Source organism: Cyprinodon variegatus, unplaced genomic scaffold (assembly GCF_000732505.1).
Source record: "Cyprinodon variegatus isolate N-32 unplaced genomic scaffold, C_variegatus-1.0 Scaffold39, whole genome shotgun sequence".
Taxonomy (NCBI): domain Eukaryota; kingdom Metazoa; phylum Chordata; class Actinopteri; order Cyprinodontiformes; family Cyprinodontidae; genus Cyprinodon; species Cyprinodon variegatus.
In genome coordinates, this window is record NW_015150492.1 from 312,430 (window position 1) to 337,443 (window position 25,014).

Sequence of the window (25,014 nt, forward strand, 5' to 3'; positions counted from 1 at the left end):
GTATTCAAAAAGTTACATTTCGCTTGATTTACGCTCCAATAATTTTTATTTTTTTTACTGAGATAAATGGGGGAGGGACTTGCTGTGAAACTTTACCCTCTCAGGATCCCAACTCTTTACTTCTTCCGGGCATGATAGAGGAGACATGCGGAATTTGAATCATTAAAGATGTGAGCAAATGTTGATTTTTTTATATATATATATATATATTCAACCAAAGCTTACTAAAGGAGGTTTTACTTTGTTTTGAGAGAGCGGTCCCCTGTATAATAATGATGGCCCAGGTTTGCATTGAGCGCCTCTCCTTGCTGCAGCTGCAGCGCATCCAGTGTGCAGCGCTCTGGGCTCTTCTGCTCTGCGCACAGGCCGCTTTGGGCTTCTCGCTCGCAGGACAAGAAGAAAGCACATGCGAGGCCAACGGCAGCACTTATTACGTGGGAGAGTGGTATTTCCTGGACTCCGATCCCTGCACCCAGTGCGAGTGCACCGCTGGAGGCTCCCTGTGCGCCCGCACCGAGTGCACGTCTCTCCCTGCAGCCTGCATCCATGTGAGCCATTATCCCACCGACTGCTGCCCCAGGTGCGAGAAGATCGGCTGTGAGTACAGAGGGGTGGTGTACGAGCTGGGCCAGAATTTCCAGGTAAGACATACACTGCAAAAAACATCTTGAATTAAGTAAAAAAAATATATATATATCTTAAATTGAGTGTGTTTACCTTTTTTCAGGGGTGGAGCTAAATGGGGGGCCAGGGGTGGCCATGGGCACCCTTAGCCAATCCTCTGCCACCCCTGCCATTTATTTCCCTGTAATACAGAAGGTGGCAACAGTACTACTCTCAAGTGGAATTTTCAAAACATTTTAAATTTTCATAAAATAAGAATTACTTGAAAACAAAAATGCTTTGGTTAATTATGCACATCAATATACTGACATTAAGATAAGTACAGAATTCAAGCAGAAATAGATTTTGTGTTTTATGGGGTAAAGAGAAAATGATGTGTCCCTGCAAGTCATTTAGGAGTCTTCAGTAAAATCACAGATAAATATCTATTTCAATAAAAACTTATTAAATAATCATTTTGTGTCGATATTAGTACTTGTATACCGTATATCAATTTTATACAGAGTGATTACTGATAAAAGTAGGTAAGTAAAGACAATGGAAAAGATGTTCGCCCAGAACTCAAACCTGAAAGAATTTTATCCACTATACCTTTTATCTAGAAAGTACAGATGTTTGAATATATTATTTGTTCTATTTGTTAGCAAAGGCTGTGGGAAAGTAAAGTTTGTCTTTATTTAGAAAATATGGATGTTTTGCTTGTAAATCTTCCTGTTGGAAAAGAGTAGATTTACCGTGAGGTTTTGGTGCCTATCTACTTTCGGCCATCCCACAGTGTACATTCGTTATTGCCTGGCCACCCTCTTAAAAATTATCTGGCTACGTCTCTGCCCTTAAATGTAGTAGATAAATAAGATGATTTGCCAATGGAATGACTATTTTTTAATCCTAAAACAAGATAATAAAAAAAAAGCAACTGAAAAAAAAACAAAGAATTTTTTTTTTCTTATTTTAAATGTAAATTGTCTTCTTCCATTGGCAAAGTATCTCAATTACCTTCTCAATTCAAGAAAAAATGCACTTAACTTAAGAGAAAATGACTCATTTAGATTTCAATTTTTTTGCAGTGTAACACCTTTTTTTGGCCCACATATTCTTCCTTAAACGGCTAGAATGGTTATGAATAATCGAGTTAGATCTACATGTGTACATTACTGCTTAATAGTTACCAGTTTAGTTTCTTAGTATTGACCTCCATTAAACAAAGATGTCTCTATCTTGAGAGATATTAAACAGGAGGTGCCTCCAAAAAATTGAGTAAAACAGCACTGACAGGTTGGGGGCCACTAATTGGCGTTTCACACCTAAACAATGAGCTGTAATGGAATTATAATACAGATGCAATGATCTTGGTCGTACAAGTTTCTGTTTCTGAGAGCCCACTGACTGAATAAGGTTTTAAACAATTGGGATTAAGAAAAGCAGGGAATAAATAATCATTACCCCCAAATTTTATAGAATTAAAAAAAAAAAAATTAACTGAAAGCAAATGTTATTAGCTGATTAATATATGTTTTTATATAGTAGTCTTTAATTTGATGCATATTTGATAGGAGAGAAAGTTTGCACCCTAATTTTACACCATTCCACCTTCGTGTCACTAATCAGAACTTATCAGTGATCATACCGTGTGTGTGCAGGGGAGACTGGGATGGCCACAGAAAGGAAAAATTTAAGATGGAAAAATCTTAAAACGTCCTTAATTACTCTCTTAAATTGTAACCACTAAAAACTATTATGCACATAATACTGTCTCCACAGCACCACTGGTACAAATTAGAGCTGAAAAAAAACAAACAACAAAAAACACCAAAATAAATTTATGCTTGCAAAGAATATGCAAACTTTATTTAAAAAAAAATAGCCTTCTGGCTTAACTTGGTATAAACAGTAAAGAACACTTTGCACAAACTAATCATGTTAAGATACAGATGAAAAAGGATTTTCAAGCTCATAAATCTTAGGCTTTACTATTCAGTACTGTATATTTACTCTGTTAATTACAGTTAGAATCTCCATTGTTTCTAAATGTCTCTTTGCTTTGACTAAATTAAGACCAAAAAAATGTAATAAGCCTGCAATAAAAAGTGTTTGTGTTTTGTGGGTAATAAATGTGCAGCAGATAATCAGAGGTAAATGGCGCCCCCTTTTGAAATACAACGCACTGAAATTCCTGTATCAATATGGAGCTAAACCAGTGACACTGACAGTTTAGACATTGAAAAATCAGACACTGAATGTGGTGATTCTGAAACCATCTCATTGAAAAAAACTGCAGCCTTTAAGGAGAATATCATCCATCCATCCATCCATCCATCCATCCATCCATCCATCCATCCATCCATCCATCCATCCATCCATCCATCCATCCATCCATCCAGAACCCACCCATGCACAGCTGCTTGACCTTTTAGTGTTCAGTTTAAGTTTATTTTGCAATGTTAATGCAAAATGTTTTGCAATGTTGTCCTTTGCGGTGTCAGTTTAAGCTGTCTCTGGTTTAGCTCCACAGTACCTGAAGAGGGGATTATAAAATGTCTGAAATTTAGGATCACTTTGTGTGTTCCAGCCATCAGAATGTGAGCAGTGCACTTGTGACAGTGATGGCATCGCCCGCTGTCTTGTGGCAGACTGTGCTCCTCCGCCATGCGTCAATCCTGTTTACCAACCAGGGACATGCTGCCCGGAGTGCAAGGACGGTATGTTGGAATAAAAAAAAAAAAGTTTCTGAAGTAGAGTGCTTTGTACATGTCAATTAAGAAACACAAATGTATGTATTTTGTGCAGATAGAGTATGTTAATGGGGACATTATTGTGAGTTTAAAGGAAACTTAGCTTTCTTTTTTAGTCAAATCAGTATCATAAGAAAACATTGTATACATTTATTTTTAGTCCCTTTTACTCTCATACTGCCAGTGAATTAAAATACACCCAGAATTGAATTATTGAACAGTTAGCAGTGATTGATAACGATTATTTTGCAAATAATTTAATCTGCCAATTTAATTTTCCATTAATCGAATAATAATCGGATAGCAAAAGGTTTTACAAAAGTAAACCAAGTGAAACTAAAACTTTTCCACTTGAGGAGTTCTAGATAGAGCATATTGACAGACAAAAAAGATTTTTATCTTGAATGCAAAATGTTTACACATATTTTAACAATCTTGATATAATAACTGTTGTAGTAGGTCGCTCTGTCAGCTAAAGATATATTTTAGAGTCTTTAAACTCAGATTAACGATCAGTCTATTACTAAATTAGTTGGCGATTAAAAAATTGATTATTTACAATTAATCCGATTGTTTCAGCCCTTGATTGATTAGTACATAGTGGTCACCTGTGTGTAATCAAGTCTCTGTGTAAATCAAGAAATTCTGTGAAGGCACTGGTGATGTTTTAGATGACATTAGTGAACAAAAAGCTTTGCAGAAATGTCAGGAAGTCGTGTAAAGCAGTGTTGCTCTTGAAACAGGGGAGGCTCAATAGTGTTAATTAAATCCCAACATCACGTATTGCATTAAGAAAGGTTGAAACACAAAACACATTATTATAATCAGTGAAAATAGCTGTTGTGAAGTGCTCTGAAATAAAACTCCAGAAACCACAGCACAAAACCACTGCATGTTTGCCAATCAGCATCGACCAACCAGCTTCATGACCCGCCTCTGCTCCAAAGACCCTCTAAGAGGTTTAGCCTCACTGGGAGTGGGGTATTTTTGCATGTTATCAAATAGGGCCATACTTCTACTTTCTCGCTGCTTACCTCAATAGTACGAGGCTTAAACCTAAGCAGAGATTTCCAATAGAGACTGACCGGCAGCATCCTGCAACTCAAGAGCGGAAAGGAGACCATGTCAGAGAGCAGAATAAACAGATTAATGCACAACATACGTATGAAATCAGGCTCATTTTAGCACTTATATTATGCAGTTTAATTACTACATTTATTAACTTTGACAATGAATATTTTTCTAATAATTTCACAACATTTTCAAGTGAGGTTTAGCCTCCCTAGTATTCAATGAGAAATCGCCACTGGTATAAAAATTTTAAGCTAGTCTATATAAAACAATGTACGCTTTTAACTTCTCATTGAGCTACAATTAGTAAATTACCTGAAATTCAAAGGCAATGTGGCACCAACGAAAATACCAGGATGTGGCTGGTTATCTAAACTAACTAGCCGGCAAAGGAGAGCATTTGACTGAGAAGCAGCTGGACCATGGTACTGTAACTCTGGAGGAGCTGTAGAGATTCACTAAATCGGGAGAATCCGTTGACAGAGTATATAGGATGCATGGACTGCAAAAAATGTCCTTCATGGAGTGTCAGAAAGAAAACCATGAGTAGCAATGCTTAGTCTGACGAAAACTAAATTGACGCTGCACAAAATCTCCAAGCTGAAACATAGTAGGGGCGATATTATGCCATAAGGATTCTATTCTTTGACAGGGATGCTGGTCAGGGTAAATGTGAAGTTAGGTGAAGTACAGCCCTGAATGAAAGTAGACCATTTAGACCAGGGGTGTCTAAATTGCAGCTGTCTGCATTCTCTGTGATGTCCAACCACTATTCTTAAATGGTAGTTTAAGAATAGCACAGGGGAAGGATGCAGGTATAGACTTTCACACAAACATGTCCAAATTTCTTAACATTAGAAGACATTAGATAAAACACAAAGTATCCGTCCTTAAATCACAGCCTTCTGTTTTTTTTATTTTAATTTTTTTATTACACAGTAAATAGGACAATGTTGGTTCACTGACTTTTATACACAAGCAGACTTGCATGCCCTAAATCTTGCTTTTAATTAATTCATGAAACTTCTATGGATTTATTTCTAGTCCAAGAAAATAAAAAATAAACAACAGTTAACACACAGATGTTAACAAACTAGATGCTCTGCTTTTAATGAGGCAAACTTGGAAAACCCTTTTAATGGTTTTGTAATGCAATGTTTTACACAACCTTTTTCCACATATTTATTTGGCTTTGTCCATTTAATTAAGATACTGCTTGTTTAGTTCATTATTTAGCAGGAAAAAATGAAATTCTGCCCAAATCTTTTGCGAGTGCTTTTGCCTTTACTATCTAGACCCATATCAATTAAAGTTGAGAAACGGCTGCTTTAGAGTGGCCCAGTTAAATTCCACAAATGAAACCAATTAAAAACCAGTGGAAAGATTTCAAAACGAAAATTTAAAGTTTGTAGTTGTAACATAACAAACTAAGAGAAAGGTTGAGGGGTATGAATACTTTTCCAGGGCACTGCACTTGTGCTGATGCTGACTCTCACCTCTATTTTACTCCTTCATCCTCCAGGTCCTAACTGCTACGTTGATGCATCCCGCAGCAAAGTGATCCCTGCAGGAGAGCCTGTGTGGGTGGACTCCTGCACCAGGTGCCGCTGTCACGATGGCCAGGATGCAGGATACTGGGAGGGAAATCGCCTCGCCACCTGTTCCCGCGTTCAGAACTGCCCACCTCAGCAGCTAACTGATTCTCCACCAAATTAGCAGTTATCTTAAATTACATATTAGAGCTACTCAGTTTATCCTTTGGTACTTTATCCCAGATGATGTCATACAGTCACTCGAAGAAAGATCTGCAGTTGAGATGGGGATAACTCACCCAATATTTGAATGTAATATAGTCTTCAATACAATTTTAGAAAAGTGCAAAGATGAAACTTCATCCAACAATTGTATTTACTGATGTAGCAACTTTAGGTCAAACATGGAGTTTCTATTCAACATTATTTCTACCTTGTACTGGTACTTTTTGCCAGCTATCGTGAATGTAACTCATTTTATTTTATATTTTAGCATTTTAAAACAATACTTAGATATTGGGAATGTTTTTTCTTAAGATAAATAGGGGGGAAAAAACTGAGTTATACTTTTTTTAGTTCTATTTTGCCCTGGAGGTAATAAGTAGTTATAAGCAATTACATAACAACTAGTAAAACAATATGATATACTGTTATCTCCAACTTGTCCCTATTAAATCAACTTTACAATGCATGTACATCTGTGTTGAAAAGTACATTAGACAATATTAAAATGCTGTTTTTTAAAAGGATATTTGGGCATGCAGATGATAGACATTAAGGGGATAAAGTTTTTACTATACTTTTACATAAATACGTTGTATTGTTTGTATGTATGCTGCCACAGTTCCTTCTAGAACTTGTTCCCTTAATTAAAATGTACATTTAAATAAGAACTGAACATCCTTTCAGCAGCTTTTTAACGGTCTTCCTCCTGCTGGGACTATCCTCGGCCTCTGGACCCTTATAGCTAATATAGAGACCTTTAGCCCTCTATTAAAAAAAAATACTGTTAATAAACTATAAGTTATAGAAGCTGTTTTATTTTTTGATTATTCCAGTTAATAAATATCCAAAATCTTATGGTTTATAAAAAAGTATTAAAAACACTTTAAGATATAAGACTTTAAAAAAGGGTGGGGTAGTAACTAGTTATATTTAAATGAATAAACCTTTGGAAAAAACAACAAAGAACTAAACTTTTAGAAGTAGTTTTACTGCACCATACTTTTTGCTTTTACTTACTATAAGTAATAGTATCATGAAGTATTGCTAATCTTGAGTAAAATCTTTGACTGCTCTACCCACTATTTGTGACTTTACTGAATAAAGAAAAAGTCAATTTTCACCTAAAATGCAGCAGAATCTAACAGTTCAAGTTTAACTAAAATGAGTGTTCTTTTCATAGTTTTTTGTTGTTTTATTGTTACTTTTAACCACTAAACCTCTAATACTAGGAGGTCAAGCTAATATACAGTAATATAAAGTAGCATACATTATCGGTCCTCTAGTACATCGTCATATACGTTAAGGAATTGTTTTATATGTTTTATGTTGAAAATTGATTTTTGACAAGAGTCTCTTCTGGCTGAGATTTTTTTGCCATTTTCTTTTAAATTAATTTCTCTGTATTAGTCATACAAAAGTAATTGGCACAGAACTTAATATTATGGTCTGTCTGATTACATAACTTTAAGTAGTAAAACAGGTTTTCAGTAGCCATTCTAACATATGCCTTTTTAATCTTCCTTGAGTACTTTCTTAAATGAATACTTTTTACTTTTACTGCATCTCTGTGTTTTTTTTCTACTGGAAAATAAAGTGAATAAAAGGTAGCTTAGAAAATATTCTTAATTTGTTTACAAGAGCAAAAAAATAATAAATAAGTTTAAATAAAATTTCGTATAAGGCTTCACCATCATGATCAATAGTCTTGTTTGCTGTTCTACAACTTAATAGTTTATTTAAATGAGGTTCTAACTGCTTTCTGCAGAAGTGAACTTTTTTTTACACTGGTAATGTTACAACTTCAGAGCCTTTTATTAGGATCTTTTAAGTAAATTGTCTAACGTAGTGATACCATATAATTTCATGATTTTTATGTTTTCTTGTCAGATAATTTTTTTAGTTTCTGTTTAATATCATTCCTTACAAATACAATTCTTTAGGAAGCCTGCTATTACAAAAAACAAAAACACTCAGTTACATTTCAGAGGAATTCATTCCAACGAAGCCTCATTGTATTTTATTGGGATTTTTTTAGATAGATAAACACAAATTAATGCAAAATTGTAAAGTTGAAAGACAGTATTGCATGATTTAAATTTTTAAATCGTAAATATAAAGAATATGTCATGCCTTTATATTCAGCACTAAGTCAACGTAGAAACAGCTTTTGCTGCAATTACAGCTGGTCTGTTGGGCTATGTCTCTGCACGTCTACCTCAGCTAGAGACTGAAATTCTGCCCAAAATTGGAGGCAGAGTGGACATCAATTTTTAAATATTTGCACAAATGTTTCATTGGATTTGCATTTGGGCTTAAAATGTTTCTTTGATTGAAATCATTCCATGGCATCTTTGGCTGTATGTTGAATGTAGTGATTGAGCAGAATGCAAACCGTTTTTCCCTATACTCTTTTATCAGAAGACTGAAGATAAGCCTCCTAACAGCATGATTCATGGTGGAGATGCTGTTTGCTGTGAGGTTTCTGCCACAGATTATGTGTAGGTCAGAAAGTTCTGTTTGCTTGAGACAGACTTTAAATGAGATTTTTTTTATGGCTTCCTGTTAAGAAAGATCTTGCTCTTGAATTACATTCAAAGTTGGTTCTACAAAGCATTGATTTGGAGCACTTCTGTTTATCCACGTGCCACACTTATCAGATTTGTAATTGAAAAGCAACAAAGTGCTTTTGCTTCATAGTTATGCACTACTTTTTATCCTGCACGTAAAATCCAAAGAAAATTAAGGATTATTGTTATAATTAAGTACCATAAGTACCATAGACAGATTAAATCAAATAATGCATTTTAATTGCAGAAAAATAAAAATGAAAATAAAAATCTGAATCAAAACATCTTCTCAAACCCTTTAAATGATTTCTGTCTTGACAAGACTACAATAACTTTAGCATTTTATGACGCTAAAAAACAAGGACCATAGAGAAAAAATAAAATAAAAAATAGAGTCAAATGTATATATAAAAAAAAAGGTCCTTTAAGTAACTTGGTCCAGTAGTGAAAACTAGTTTGCCTTTAGCCTTACGGATACTCAAATTGTCAGGAAGAAATACAGTAACACACATTTTTAACCATCAGATTTATTAACTGTATAGAAAAAGTAGGTTTGATATGACATAATGCATTCTATATAAGATATAACATTTTCAACATTCAGTGTACAAAAAAGCCATAGGTACAGTAAAGTTTTAGAAACACCTTAGTGCCTGAAGAATTTGTTGGCTGTTAGCAGCGAAGAGCAAAGAGTGAATCTGAAGGTGAATTTGAAACGCTTTAACCAGCAAAGGTGGGATACAGGCATTTGATTCTCAAGTGGGAACACATTTGTTGATAAACATATAATATCAAAGATTTCAGGTGGTTTATCATTGTTGATAATTTTAGGGTTTATTAAGGAGCAATTCAAACAATTTTATTGTACATTTTGTTAAAAAATGTGCCTCTGCTTGTAATTTTTGGAAGAATAAATGCTGTGGTTTTACACATATCTCTTTAACGTTGGTATTTTAAAATGATATGGAATCTATAGAGTACTGTTGCATTTGATTTTACCTTAGAGGTCAGAATGAGTGCGCTCAATGTCCTTTGAACAAATAGCCTGAGCCCTGAAACTGAAATTCCAACTTATATAAATCTAGAGGTCAGTTAGGATTGCTAACATCCTTCAATGAATGCCAGGATAACAGGAAAGACAATGTTTTAGGAAACATTTACATTGTGGTTTTCTTTAAAGTCACAATAACGTTTCTATACTTTTGAACAACTTGGGGAAATCCATGGGATTTTTAAAACGCTCTGTAAACTAGTACGTTAAATCACAACATTTCAATTTCTAGCGGCACATTTGTGAATATATTTTAAGGCAACACACTGCTTCCTTATGTGATTCCATCAGATACTTACCAAGATTTGCTAGCAGAGAGTTGCGTAAGCTGAAAAAAGTTTGCCTTATTCATGTCCTTTTCATCTGTCTAAATCATTGAATGGAAATCTAAATAAGATTGAAACTTTCAGCAATCAGACCATTCAAAAAGAAGGAAGTATTCTGTGATGCGATGAAACTGCTGATCTTAGTTGTATCAGCAAAGCAGATAAACTGTCTTAATTTAGGCAGAAATTACAGGAAACAGCTGTGAGAAGCTCACTAACATTTAAAATGTCTAAAGTCATTAATATTAAAAAATGCAATTTTACTACATGCTAAGTGAATATATATAAACATCAGATTTGAAGAAAACAAGAAAATATCATGAAAATTGTATGTCTCATTATTTTGGTGTTTTCAAACCAGAAAAACTTTTGGTAATCTTTAGTTTGTTTAAACCGGAAACATTTAGTGGAATTTAATTGCGGGCAGTGAGAAAAACGTTTTTTTTTTTTTTCTGTGTAAAAACCTTGTTTTCACGGTTCACCAAACAACCTCGATTTGGGAAAATATTCCTTTACTATTTGAATGCATACAGTGCAACAGAAAAAATAAAAATAAAATCTGTGCAAATCTCTTGGACTTTGTGCCTATCTATTCTGATATCTGCCAAAAAGCAAACACCGAAATCAGAAGTTAAAGTCAGAATTCTTTCAAATTTCTAATTCAAAGTCCAGAAAATGTAAACAGAACCACTGCAGAAGTTACAGATCTCAGTGTTAATCTTAGGGCCTGATCTACTCAGATCGCAGAAGAAAATGCTCACACCATTAGTGGGCATATTGCAGATGATCTACTAATATTATGTGGTCAAATGGTAGGTGCGCAAGTGTTGCGGCATGCCCTATTTAAATGAAGATTTAGCTGTCTTTAGTTTGGTAGTTTGGAGTTGTTACATGTCCAAAAAGCCTGCCACAATTTAAATAGCTCACAGAAAGCATGTGCGATCGTTATCTGGACCCTCTCTGTTTGTGTGAAATGATAAAAACATTTGGGACCCACATCAGTGGTTCCACAACCTGGTCCTCATTGCCCCCTGTCCAGCATTCATTGCTGTCATACACCTGACTTAAAAGCATGGGTGATTAACAGGCTTCTGCAGCACATGATGTCATACAGAGTATCGATCATGCAATCCCTTGAATCCGGTTTGTTGCATTAATAATTATTTCTGTTTTAAAGAGACAAACTTATGTAAAGCTACTTTCCCACTTGATCTGTTGATTGTGATTAAAAGTGAGCACAAAGAAAGTTAAAAGCACTGCAACACCCCTTCGCCTCTGGACAGCACACCAGAAATACTGGGAAGTTAAAGTAACTGCAATGTTTCGCTGCAGCGTTGCAAAGTTTTCTTCCCCAAAATAGCATTGCTCTGCAGACGGCATGTTTGTACTACTTCAGTGTCTGACTGTCCGCTTATATTGAGACACGCACTCTCCTGCCTGCAACTGAACTATGCCTTCCTCTCTCCAAAATGAACGCAGGTATTTCTTGTGTGCGAGTTTACAATATATTGCCAAACGTGCTAAGAGGACGAAACTATTTATAATTAAATACTTTTTAAAATCTTTTTCAGTGCATTCGGATGTTTGACATTTCATGAAGGCAAACACGCTAACTAGACTGTGCCTGTTATCTTGCTCATTTCAATCAAATTTGCACCTTGTAAGTTGATGTTTGAGCACACTTTCTAGTTGGCATGTCTTTTTATACATGCAAACCTTTGGTAGACCAGGGACCTAAACCAATATCCAATATGGCCACCCACACTTATAAAACTTGGTCAAAGCTTTAGGAGTAAAATGTTTGTACCACAACAAACAAGAGAAATACTACTATATATCTAAAAGACGAACTAATGCTATTATCATGTAACTACATAGATCTAAAGTAAAAATGTTATTGCCTTGTATGTTCCTGCACACTGCAATTCAGCTGGCTCTTTAACAGGATAAATACATTTTTAAATTTTACTGCTCTTTGAGAAGGATTAGCTCTGTTTAAGAATTGTCTGATAAATTGCTACTTTTGAGTGGTGTTTTAATATGCAGTTGGGCACATAAACCCACCAATACTGACCAAAACAGTAGTACTGATTATCATTGCACATAATATTACCAATGGAGACTTTAATGTCTAAAAACTGGCATGTTCTGACCTTAAAATAAACAATTCTTTATAACTCACATGTCAAAGTGACAGTTTAAAGCAACACAGTGTAACTTTTTGCCACTAGGGATACTAGACGTGTGACCTTATGGTTTAACCTCCCTGAAATCAAATGGCCAAACTGCATTGTCAAACTGAACATTCTGTGTTTTGGAATCTGAAAGCAGAGCAGTCTGGACCAGCAGATTGAGAAGTCATGGAGATACATGTAAAGACATTTATCCGTCTAGATTCAATTCTACATCAGAGAACCATAAAAACTATGTCTGATCAGATCAGTGTCATATCTGTTCAGTTGGCTAACAGTGTTTATCTTAGCTTTCCCCTTTAAGGTGACCTCGGACAGCCATAAAGCAGCGCTCTGGGTCACATGACTCATTCAGGGACAGATTCCGCGCTCTCAAGTTACATAGGCATGTTTTTCAGAAGAGCAGCCTGCATTGTGCATTGAAACAAGCTAAGTGCTCTACAGTACTAATTAAGCCAATACCGGGTCAAAAGATACACAGGGTTGCTTTAAGATTTGAAAACAAAAATAATAAAAATTTAACAGTTGCTTTATTTATAATTTTCAGTGTTAATAATCACTCAAACTGACCCCTTTTAACTTTTATCGCCTCCTATCCTCAATGATGACCAGACAGCAGAGCATGCCACAATGTGATGATCTCTACACTGGTTCAGCAATTTTCATTTGAAAACGCATTGACCACTTTTACTCATGGAAAAAGAAAGCACCAGATATGCTGTTAAATGAAAAACGAGGCAAAATCCAGACAAGAAGAAGAGGAAAAGGGCAAGTAGGCTGTAGAAGAAGGGACTCATAAATGGGGATGTGCGCTGAGAAGCGGTGATTAGTGAAAATAAAGGCAGAGAGCCCCCGTCGACATCTGTCGAAAGAAGAAGCACTCTTCTGGTGAGGCCCAGATGTGCCTGAAGTGGGTCCATCACAAAGCACAACAGTGAGCCATTGATACAATACAGCCCAGACTGGCAGAGTAAGAATGGAAAGGCAGCGAGAAGGGAAATAATACATAAAGGAGGCTGATGGTTTGAGTGTGTGTGATTGTGTGTTCTAGGGAGAGGAGTAATTATATCATCCACCATGCAGGCTTGAGGCAAGGAGCCAAGCAGAATGAAACCTACTCTGCCTCAAGGCTGACCAAAGAGGTGAAGCCATTTAAAGCAACGGTTAGGCGAAATCACTCCAACCTTTTTAGTTTATAATTTCATGACTTTTTTCCAGGTCTTACCATCAAATGAGTGAAGATTTCTTCTCAGGACATACATTTGGGCTGTGGGCATTAAGGGATGAACAGAAATAAACAGACAAAGCCACTCTAAAGTGTTGAAAGGAGAGAAAACAAAATATAATTTAAACATTTTAAATGATTAAACTTATGCTACTTAATGTCTTAAGGTGTACAAATTAATGAGATAAAATGTCTCAAAGTAATTAACTTCTGAAACAAGATTTGAATGTAAAATAGGACGGACAGCAGTATAATTGATGATGCTGAATATGGAGAGATCCAGAAAAGTCACAGACAGAAAGCTCAGCCGGTTGAAACATTTCCTCGCAGATCAACACAGACCAATTAAACATTTAGTCCCTTTACACCCAACAACTTTTAAGTTCTTTGTTGAGATTAGTATGCAATCTCCATAATTGTTATTGAAGATATTAAAAATCTGAAAAGTGCGGAGTGCAATTATATTCTGTACCACTGTAAATCGGAAAGCTTTTAATTTGAAAATCCTTTTCCACATGATTTGGTTTGCCTCCCACAGCTTGATTCAATCCTCCAGAGTTACCAAGAACTGATTGGTTCCCTTCTTTCCCAAATGGTCATTTTAGAGGGACAGCTGATTGGTTAATTAGTGCTCCATGAGTTGGAGCTTCAGGAAAACTCTGAAGCCTTCAGAGAACCACCGCTTTTAAACCAAGATACAAAATTACAGAAGTGTCTATAATATTTAGCTTTCTTCTTGTTGGACTAGATTTCATTTACAGGTATCAAGTTAAGAGAGGCTAATTTCATATGCACACCAGTTTTCAGGGTTTTGTTATCAAATAAGCAAATAAATACCTCTCTAACATAAGAGAACAATAAATTACATGAAGTTTGTAATTGTTGAAGATGAGTGGAAACTTTTTCAAAAAGTTTCACTCTTAGAAGTTATATGTCTCTTTTAATTTGCTCCATTCCATTTTGATTTCTTAATGACTGAATGTAAAACATAGGAGAGACAAAAGTGACTTAAAACACTATTGATATAGATTTCATGATATTTGTGTAAAAAGACCACATGGCTATAGTGTAGACTTAAAAAAATAACAACAAGACACTCCGTTTCATCTAGTTCTGCCTATGTAAAGAATTGACAAGCCAGTCTTTTCGACTTTAATGCTACATAACTATAAAACATAACTTGACAGCTTGGTTTTCACCTTGATTTTGGAAAAAAAATTGGTCAAATTCAAGACTTTGAGTGTAGTGCACCTTTAGAGAATTGGTAACCCTATTAAAACTGCAGTAAGGCATGAAGAGAAAAATATCAAAAAGTGAAATGAAAGCTGGAGCTGATAACCGAGCTGTCGGTATGTTTTCACTTTCTCCATTTAAAATGCCCTTTCGCCGGACTTCCACCGTGCTGCAAACTAAAGAAAACATTTCATATCATGGTATTGTTTGTTACAAAAATCCAGTTCTGTTTTAAAGTTCAGAAATGTAGAAAAGAAGAGAGAAAAAAAGGAGGATTTTTTCCCCCCCAGGGTTTCTTTACTGCTCTGTTTACTCGAGTCTCCTGCTGCAGATGCAGGCATGTTAAACATTCATTGACAGAGCGAAAGAGTCCGGAGATCAAGGCTGGAAACTCCAAATCTCAACAGAACCTGTCTTCCATCAAGACAAGAGGATGTCACGGGGATTCTGAAAACCATCCGAACCACTTCATGTTCATGTCCCAGTGGTTTTTTAAACAATGACCTGCAGAAAATCAATGTATGTCTTCAGAAATGTAATATTTCCCAACTGGAAGCTGCATCACTTTGACGTAGTCAAGCATCCCGCTCAAAAGAAGTTTTGTTTTATGTAAAGTGATACAGAGTCATTTTGTGTAGATTTCCAGAACAGACCAAGGTGTTTTATAACATCCATATTTTGTGTTCTGGTCGATATGTTGAAGGATTCCTCCACTTTACAGATGATTGTTCGCGGAACGACTCTCAAGTTTGAAAACAACCCATCAGTCAGTTGATGATGTTCCTCCAAAATGTTATTTTTTACTTCCACTGACTGTTACCAGGCAGCAGCTAGCATTCTTAATTGGAGAAAGCCTAAGCCCTAAAAACATATGAAAAGTCGAGCTGAAATCTCAAACGATTAAACAGAGGGAAAAAAAAGAGAGAAAGTCAGATCTTCTTTTCGTCTCTCCCCTCTTGAGGTGAACCCCATCAACTTAATAAATGTCTCTCTCTTATTCTCTTTAGCCTTTGATGGGTCGAGGCGGTGGCTTGCCGATCTCCACAGAGATGTTCGTGTACATGGGATACTTCTTCACCTGAACCAGTTTATAGGTCAAGGAACTGATGCCGTCCTTCTTCATTGTGTTCTTTGTGTTCTGTATTTTGTTGAATCTAAAAGAAAAATGAGAGTGAAAAAAAAACTGATTTAATGCAGAGCAAGAAAAAATAAGCAGTAGAAAGTTACTTTATTACCCTATCTGTCATATTTTACTATTAGGACACTCAGATTGGACTGAAACCTCTGAGTTGTAACTTTAGTGATTGCCGCAATCCTCTTAAATTTAAGAGTCTATTTTCTTCATCAACTCTTCTAGAAGATCTCTTAAAACAAAACAAAAAAAAGAATGAAATTATGTGCATCTAATTCTACATTGTTGGCTGCATAGCAGTGCAGGTGTTTGCAGGTAGAAACTGCTCAAATCTTGGCCATGAAGCTGGAATGTTCTCCCAGTTCAAACATCATTTATTGTTCCAAATGGCAGAATCAGTTTCCAACAGGCCTTGAGTACAAAACTAGTAATTATTAAACATGTTTGAGGAAGTCAGAATACAAAAGAATTTCATTCTTAAAAAGAAATAAAAACAATGGGGAATTCCAAACAACATAAAAAAAAGCTTTTGAGATTCACTGAACTTTGACTACAAAGAGTAAAGACCTCAATGACCAAGAGGTGGTGCTGTGGCACTTAGTTCAGAACTTGATGAGTGGCATTATCTCCTATATCCTGCTTTGGTTTTTCTGAATCATGCTGAACTCTCCTTCCTCATTGGCTGCGATTCAGTGGTTACATCAGAATCTGCTCTGAATTTAGAATCAAAGCAGGAAAATAAGGCACTGTGCGTCGGCCACATACAGTTCTTATGCAAAAAGCCTTAGTTAATTTTTTTTTTTTTTAGCGGGCTGACAGCCTTTGGCATCAAAACCTGGTTCATAACTCATACCTTTATTGCATAACAGACATAAACGTCAAACAGCACGTTAGAATGTGTGTTCAAAGGTAAAACGAGCTGACATACAAACATCAAGCGGTTCCTCTTTCACTCTTCATAAGAGGGCAGTGACTGACTGCAACAAAAGATGTCTCCCTAATGATATGCTTGGACGTACAAGTGGAGTCGACACTTCAGTTCGACACGGACCGTCGAGTCCACAGATTCCTGAAAGAGCTGACTGCTGAAGCCCTTGCCCTCCTTCAGCTCTGCTTTCCCTCCTTGTTTTGTTTCCCTCAAATCAAATCAAAAAGAGCTCCTCTGGCCTGAATGAAGGCAGGAAAAAAAATCTTATCAAGCTTCTTCCTGCTGAACATCACAACACAATAACATACAAATAGAATTACATTTCTGTTACCTCCGTTAGGGTGAAACAGTTCTGTCCAAAAGGAGGGGGGATTAGGTTTAAAAAGATAATGAGAGGAAGGGAAGAGGAGATGACGAGAAAAAGCATCATGTTTCAGCTTAAATAACGAATACTGTTGAGTAGGGAGCAAAAATTAAAGGCTGATGAATGTATATCTAAGGGTGACAGATGGATGGAGATATTAAGATCTTTAGATAAATCTACCAAACATTGGGGATTAAAGGCAAAAGGTTTATACCTATATATAGAGACAGATTATAAAATGTATAATGTTCAACACAGATTACTGTAAATTCAATTTCAAGGTTGTGAGAATGTTGGAGGGCGAAACAAAGACAGCCCACCCTGCTTAACCATTAGCCTGATTTCCACAAGTCCTAATTGGGCTGAGTAAAGCTCTATTTTAATGCTGCTAGGGGTCTCATGAGGAAATGCCTGTTTCTTCAGATCTCAACAACAGAATGTGCTTCTGAAAACGAAGGGATATTTTTGTTAGAGTACTTTTTTTCTGGGAGAATGGCCTTAAAGGAGCAGCTTAACAATCACTCGTTCAGTTGCTTCTTAATGAGGGTGGCCATGGACAGCGTAAAAAGATCGATGTTGAATCTGAGAGGTCAGGCCAATGAATTTACCTCATCAGGCTACATTTTGTCATTTAGTAAGCAGGTAGGAAGGATTAACTCATGTGTTTAAAGTGTCATTCCCATCCTTAAAGTTTTTTTTTTTTATTGGAGCTTTTGCTTGAATTATATTTCGCACTAACAGAGTAAAATTCCACAACAGATGATATTTCAGACAACTGTTTATAAACCTGGCAGATTGGTTCTTAAATGTTGCCTCATTTAACGAAATGGTTTGATTCTGTCTACACGTGATCATCACTCAGAATATAATACAGTAGTAGAGCATCAATTACTATACATATATTTATATTTAAATTTTCAGATTTTTTTGTACAGCATGTTAATTATAATCTTCTCATTAAAAGGTAGAAATAAGTGCATTAGGTTGCGTATAATCCTTAGAGATTGAAAGGTCTCTTCCCCATCACCATAATCTTTACCTCTCTTCACAGAAACTTTATCAGATTTACATCTGGCCTCTAACTTACCGTAACTTCAACTCAGAAGAAACAGGCTGGTCAAATAAAAGCCTTATTTTAAACCTTAATCAGTATGGATGAATTTGAGTTTAACATTACAGTGTGAAACCCAACCGACACAAACTATGGCTACAAATTTTTCATTGAAACAACAATTAAAAAAAAAGACATCCGTCCAATGAACATCTGTAGTGGTGCAGAATAAAAATACTTATTTCATTGAAAAAGAAAATAGTATATAAATCATTGCTTTGTACATTTTTGACAAGTCTATTATATACACGTAAATATTTCCATTTGTTACTAATGCCAACATAAAGGCTTCTGCACCTATAAGAAAAGTGGTTTTAAGCTCACATAATAGATCTATGATAGAGCTAATCAATAACTTCTTTGGTTTACGTTTTTGCTTGAGGTTTCTTCCTGTTAAAGGAGAGTTTTTCCTCTCCACTGTCGCTACGATCATGCTCGGTGCGAGGGATTAATTTCGAGTAAATGAGTCCATGCAATCAGATAGTTTTCCTTTGATAGAAAATTTTGAACCAATCTGACTGCAGGATCTGGTTGAAATGTCCCTGTAAAGTGCCTTGAAATGACATGTATTTGGTGCTATATAAATAAACTGAATTGAATTGTTCCAATGTAAGAGCAGGTAAGTTCAATGTGAGCTAGTGCTAACCAAAGGTTAGAATTGGCAATAGCAGACCTAGCATCCGGCTGGCACATAGTAAAGAATAAGAGAGGGATCATATGGCATTCACCTTAAATAGTTAGAGAATGATTCAAAACATAGAAGAATTTATGGGAAAATTTATAGAATTAATGGATTTTTAAAAATGTTTTCATATTTTTTAAGCAATATTTTAGCATACCGTAATCTAGATTAAAACAACTAGGTTCTGTGTCCGTATCCTACTGAAGCCAAACCAATATGCGTGTTGCAGTTGGTTATAGATTTATTACTCACAGGATCAGATATTATAACCACTTTTGCAGCTGATATTTTTTCTGGTTTACAACCTAATAAAAAATATAAATTTTGGGTAATACAGGAAACTTACTCTGAGGGGTTCAGGTCATGGAGGTTCGCTTGCTGATCAAATGCAGTAATGAAATGGTTATTATAGTCTTTATTGGTACCTTTGAAATTAGGAGCCAAGTCTACTTCAAAATTCACTCAATTGTGTAGAAGCTTCTTACAGCTGGTACAGGACCAGCGTCAGTCAGGTACTGTACATCAGTTTCAGAACTAATTTCAGCTGAGAATATATGCAACACAATACATCTAGACCAACTCCTCTTATCATATTGTCATGGTGACTTGTTAGTGGTGTGAAGGTAACATGCACAAGTCTTTTTCTTAGTATAAGCAATATTGCAGATATTATCATGATTTATTTATTTAAGGTGTCAAGTGGGCCAATAGTGGCACCTGGAAAATTTCACAACCTCCCTGCAGTCCCTGCTGACCACCAGGTGAAAGACCTCTTATCTAGTAAATACAGTTCTAGGGTAAACACTAGCATATGAAATAGCTACCAGCATGAAGAATTATTCAACACAAGGAGAACCCAGTTAGGGCTGGGAAATATAGATTTTTGAAATATCAAATGAATAAAGAGATATAAGATATGACTATATTTTTTTATTGAAAGGGTCTACAAATGGTCTGCAATATAGTTTTACTTTCATGAAGGCTAGCAGATTATTTTATCAAGCATTTCTAATGTTCATCTGCAGCTGCTCTTTTTTTTAATGGGCCTGCATGACATCATTTCCTAAATATTTTCCTAATATTTTCATTTTCCTAAATATTAAATGAAAAAAACAAACAAAAAAACAATGTTGAGATACAGTAGATGGAACCATTCAGATGAAAATATTAAGATCCTACTTTTGGTTGATAATCCATACATATCTTCAGTCTTTCTGTGGGGTGGCTGTTGAAGCACTCAACCCTTTTTGTAATGGGATCTACAGTACATATAATGTAATTTATTACTACTTACAGTTAATTGATATTGACCCACCAGTATTACACCCTGTTTCACCAATTTAGGTAGTAAAAAAATAAACCAGACACTATAAGTAGTTCTAAGGAATTGGAGAACTAGACTGATTTAGTACAAAGCAAATGCAGAAGAAGTAATTGCTTAGTTTCCAGAAGCTCGCAGCAGGAAGACATTAAATTTAAATCCTATCTCCATCTATTCTGAGACATACTGTATGTTGAACAACAGAATCAGATACAGGTAATTACAAAATAAGGGTAGTGCACAAAATCTTTGGTTATACTTAAAGTGCTTAAAGTATTTCGAAGGTGTGCAAGAGTATGGAACACAGAGCTCAGAGCTGGAGAAATCCAGCACGTTGTAAGCCACGCCACTTGGGAGTGTATTTCCGGGAATAGGAGCTGAAAGCACACAGACCCCATGATTTCTATTGTCTGGTGTGATACCAAACAGCAAAGTGATCTATAATGAGGGGTTTGTGGGCGCATGTTTACTGCAGAACTATGATATAAAAGGGCTGCTGACTCCAGTCACATTTCACGTCTGATAAACCTCCCCCAATCAGCGTCTGGTTTCACAGTCCTCTTAGAATTTAGTTATCACTGCTGTTTGTGGTCTCACTCTTCTTCTTCCCTTCTTATTAAACTTTCTATATTTAAATGATCAATAGACAGCTTCTTCAGCTGTGACCATTTGTTGCTCATCCTTGTGGTGAAGAGTCTCAGTGACTGCTGTCATCTCAGCAGTCTTTCCCCTCACTTCATTACCTAGTCATACGTTAACTTTTGTCTAACAATTGTCTTTACGGATCTTAGGTTACATTCCTATTTTCAAAGGAGCAAAGACAACAAAAGAAACTTAAAATATATCAGTAAGCTTCCCTGTTTTATTAGATTAATGAAAAAAAAACATTAAGATGCACATGTATATGTAAAATATGCTTATAAGAACCAGGGGTGGAGCTAGAATTGGGCTAGCGATGCCTCCCCAACCAGGTTCCCATGGGAACAAACTTCACCACCTCTGGAACAACAGTTCCCATCTAACAGGGTGGCAGCAGTAATAACCTGAGGTGAAATTTCCTAATTAGATGTTTCTGTTGTCAGTAATTTAACCATAAACTGACAAGGCAATGACTAATTAACAATTATTCACATCAATAAACTAGCACTAAATATAACAAAAACAGACTTGTTGCTATTTTCAGAACTAGGTTTGGTGCTTTATAGGGAAGAAGGAAAAGTTATGAGTCTGCAGTGATCTAGGAGTCTGCTATGAAACGCAAGTAAAGAGCCACTGCTTAACACATAAAATGTGTATATTATGCAGAACCATTAATGACTGAGACAATATAGATGTATAAATATGTGTGAAAATTCATTCATGAAGATCTAGTTTTTTTTTCTTTTTTTTAAAAATATGGATGTTTTGGTGACCATCAGTTTTCATCCAACCCTGGTCTCTGCCTGGTGACCCATACAAACATTTCCTGGCTCCACCTCTGATCAGTGCTTTAGCTAAATCTGCCACATTTAATTGCATGGAGCTTGAGGGGTATCCCAAGTTGCATGAAAATATTCTAACTGGAATAGGAATATTAAATGGAACAGTATTTGACTAAGTTTTAACATTCTAAAAACGATGGTATTCTAAGCTGTGCTGTCTATGTAAATGTCATTTTTTTTAAACCAGTTGCATATCCATATATACACATACATAAACATAAACTCAAATGCGAACACTCACACAGATTTCCTCTGCACTGTACCAGGATGATAACATCTGAATAGAATATTGAACAACCATACCCACGGCATCTCATTCATTTGTAATGCATGATGTTAAGTTTGCCAGACAGAATGCGTATATGCAGTGTGTATGGTGTGTGTTAACACATGCTCCAGGCTGGTGATGAATGTCCCTCTTTCTTACCAATATCTCATTGCTATGCCTAACCAGAATCTCTGAGCGAGCTGCAAGAAAGGACTGTTGTGTAAAAGATTGTGCACATTCAGTAGAATGTGCATTCTTAGCTGCTTGTAAATAAGCAAACAGTCATGAGGTGCTAGGCACAACAGTTTTCCTCTGTAAAATATGGACATTACCCAGGTAGCCAGATAAAATGCTCCGAAAGACTTGGCTTTGACATATTCCAAATGAGAGGCACTAAATCATAGGTGCAACTTTTTTTTTTTAGTGCTAGCAATAAGTGCATGTGTTGCTTCACAAATGTTAAGACGTGCAAACCAGTTAGGTTCTGTCCATCAAAATAAGCAGATTTTGTCTGCTACATGCAGTTGTGAGTGGTTGTAAAATAAAAGATGAGGCTCTAAGCCATGTAATTAGAGGTAATATTATTTATAAAAACATAAATTATAACACTAAATCATATTTATAGAAAACTTTACTTAGGCAGCCTATCTCTAAGTGCTATGAACAAAAGTAAAAAATAAAATGATGAAAATTACTAAAGTTAAAAATAAAATAAAAGAAATATAAAACACGGGAAAGCTGACTTGTTTTGCTGCTCTTGACGTGAAGCCCTCCTGAAGATCGGGCCCTTAGTGTGTAATTACTCTAAATTGAAAAGAAAAAGCAAAACCTGCATCTGGAGACAAAGAAGCAGAAAGTTTATGAGTGAAACTGACATTTTTAAGAGAGGACCTGTTAAAAGAAAAAGCATGAAGCACAACATGACAATTCCTGTGAGGAAACAGCTACTGTTAGCACAAGTGTGCGATACCTGTCAATGTGTCAAAAATGCTTGGTGTGAAAAGAAAAACAACAAAAAACTTTATAGTGATGCAGATCTCTTCAATGACAACACACACTTTATTTTTTTTTTATCCTTTTAAATAGAGAAACATCAAAAAATGTTTTAAAAGGTTTAACTTTGATTTACTAAACAACTCTGAACTCATAGTTTTAAAGAGAAAGTTGAACAAAAGTATCGGGAGTAATGTAGCATTACATGATTTATTGTACTATTGAGTTTGTATAAATCTCTTAAATCTTCAATCTTTCTCACGTATTACTTTTTTATGCTTCTCTTTGTTTTTCCTAAGCCCTCCTTAAGTGTAATTCTGGTAACTATGTCTCTTTTTCGTAACAACTTTATAAAGATATTTATATAGAGCTATTTTTGCCATTATCTCTGTTTAAATACATATGTACTGTATGCATGTTTACTTTTACATAGACAAAAATTAACATGGGTCCGTGCTTCCATGTTCAACTACGTGTCTTTTCAGTATGGAGCCATTTTCTTGGCTATTGTGAGGTTTTCTACTTTTACTCTGTATTTGAATGGCCAAGGAAATTGCCCCTGGTCCTGCAGTTTTAAGAGTGTCTGTTTATTGGAGTGGTGCTAAAAAGATATCTGACCATTAAGGCATGGTTATGTTTTCTGTTGTTTCTTTGCATGTTTGCTGGTGGAGAAAATGTACCAAGCTTGGTTGTGAACAATGCAGGTACTGTAAGATAGAAAGTATTTGCTGTTTTCCACAGATTCCTCATGATACTGAAGTTGGTGTATGATTTGAACCCCATGAATTTTTTTATTTTATTTTATTTTTTTATTTTTTATACGTGTGCTTAAGGTATACATTTGACAAATGCTAAATCATTTTCAGACATTTCCAAATTATTCAGATTCACAAAAACATAATTTGATTCTACAGATGAAATTAATTAATCCATTTTAAAATACTTAAATATTATAGACATTTATATAAATAATATAAAAGTGCTGTAAAAATGCTTAGGAGCCTGTATTGCAATCTTGTTTCATTTAGAAGATATAAAATTCCAGGGAATTACATTTCATGTTTTAAAAGGTTAACTTAGGGAATAAAACAGATAATATGTCATTTTAGACTAAATCGCTTGAATACAATCATAGCTACTTCTACCTTACCAGCTTTTGACCATTTTGAAATGACAGAATCTATTTAAGCTCAAGTCCGCTTTTTTCTAAAAGCTCACCTGAAAGACATTGTAAGTGTCCAGAAAAGCTCAGCAAAAACCGGCTTATGGCAATTTATAGAAGTGTGTTTTCTGCCCATCTCCCTGGTTTTAAATGATGTATCCAGACCTAATAAAAAGTATCCCTCTTAGTGTCACCTTTTACACAGGAAGTCTGGTCTACAGACCAGAAAGAAATCTGCAACCAGCAAGTCGCGAAACCAGAACTGGGTCTCACCGTGCGCCACTCTCACACACAAAAACACACAGACACTTTCCTTCTGTCTAGTGGCTGATTTATTGATTCTGATGAAAGCAACTAGACCACTCTGACCTAGCAGGCACCCATCTCTATTGGTGTCATTTCAGCAGGCAATTACTGAGGGGATCGTTGGACCTTTCCATCTCTCTGAGATACACAAACAGGCACACAAGCATATAAAACAATGAAGAGTGATGCATTACACAAGCCTAGTTATTTTAGACATTTTCACACTCAAGTTATTGCTGCAATTTTACAGTATAGGTTGTAGGGTTTTTGAGCCAAAGATCATCAGGATGGATATTTGATGTTTCAACAATGCATTTTCTCAACATTTCTTAATGTTCTTTTCAGATAAAAACATATTTTGGGTAAAGTTGGTTTCTGATACTCGTACTGCACTCGTACTGTTTGTAAAGAGTAGTGAAAGCAATACTAAGAGTCATTGGTTTTGCTCTCAGATTCTCATAGAGAAACAATGTGATTTGAAAACAGGA

General features: G+C 35.6%; 2 protein-coding genes across 2 annotated transcripts in view; one reads left to right on the forward strand and one right to left on the reverse strand.

Annotated features, from left to right (window-relative positions):
* The first annotated feature begins 154 nt into the window (after positions 1–154).
* LOC107081705 (von Willebrand factor C domain-containing protein 2-like) lies at positions 155–7,024 on the forward strand. The gene is made up of 3 exons (XM_015369897.1): positions 155–641; positions 3,194–3,323; positions 5,950–7,024. Exons 1-3 carry the CDS (start codon positions 273–275, stop codon positions 6,141–6,143), a joined length of 693 nt encoding a protein of 230 aa, XP_015225383.1. The 5' UTR covers positions 155–272; the 3' UTR covers positions 6,144–7,024.
* A 6,503-nt stretch (positions 7,025–13,527) lies between these two features.
* Positions 13,528–25,014, reverse strand: part of b4galt2 (UDP-Gal:betaGlcNAc beta 1,4- galactosyltransferase, polypeptide 2) — a 238,203-nt gene continuing 226,716 nt past the window's right edge. Inside the window, exon 8 of the mRNA XM_015369896.1 lies at positions 13,528–15,932. Within this exon, the coding sequence (XP_015225382.1) occupies positions 15,782–15,932 (151 nt within the window). The 3' untranslated portion in view covers positions 13,528–15,781. The remainder of the gene's footprint in view (positions 15,933–25,014) is intronic.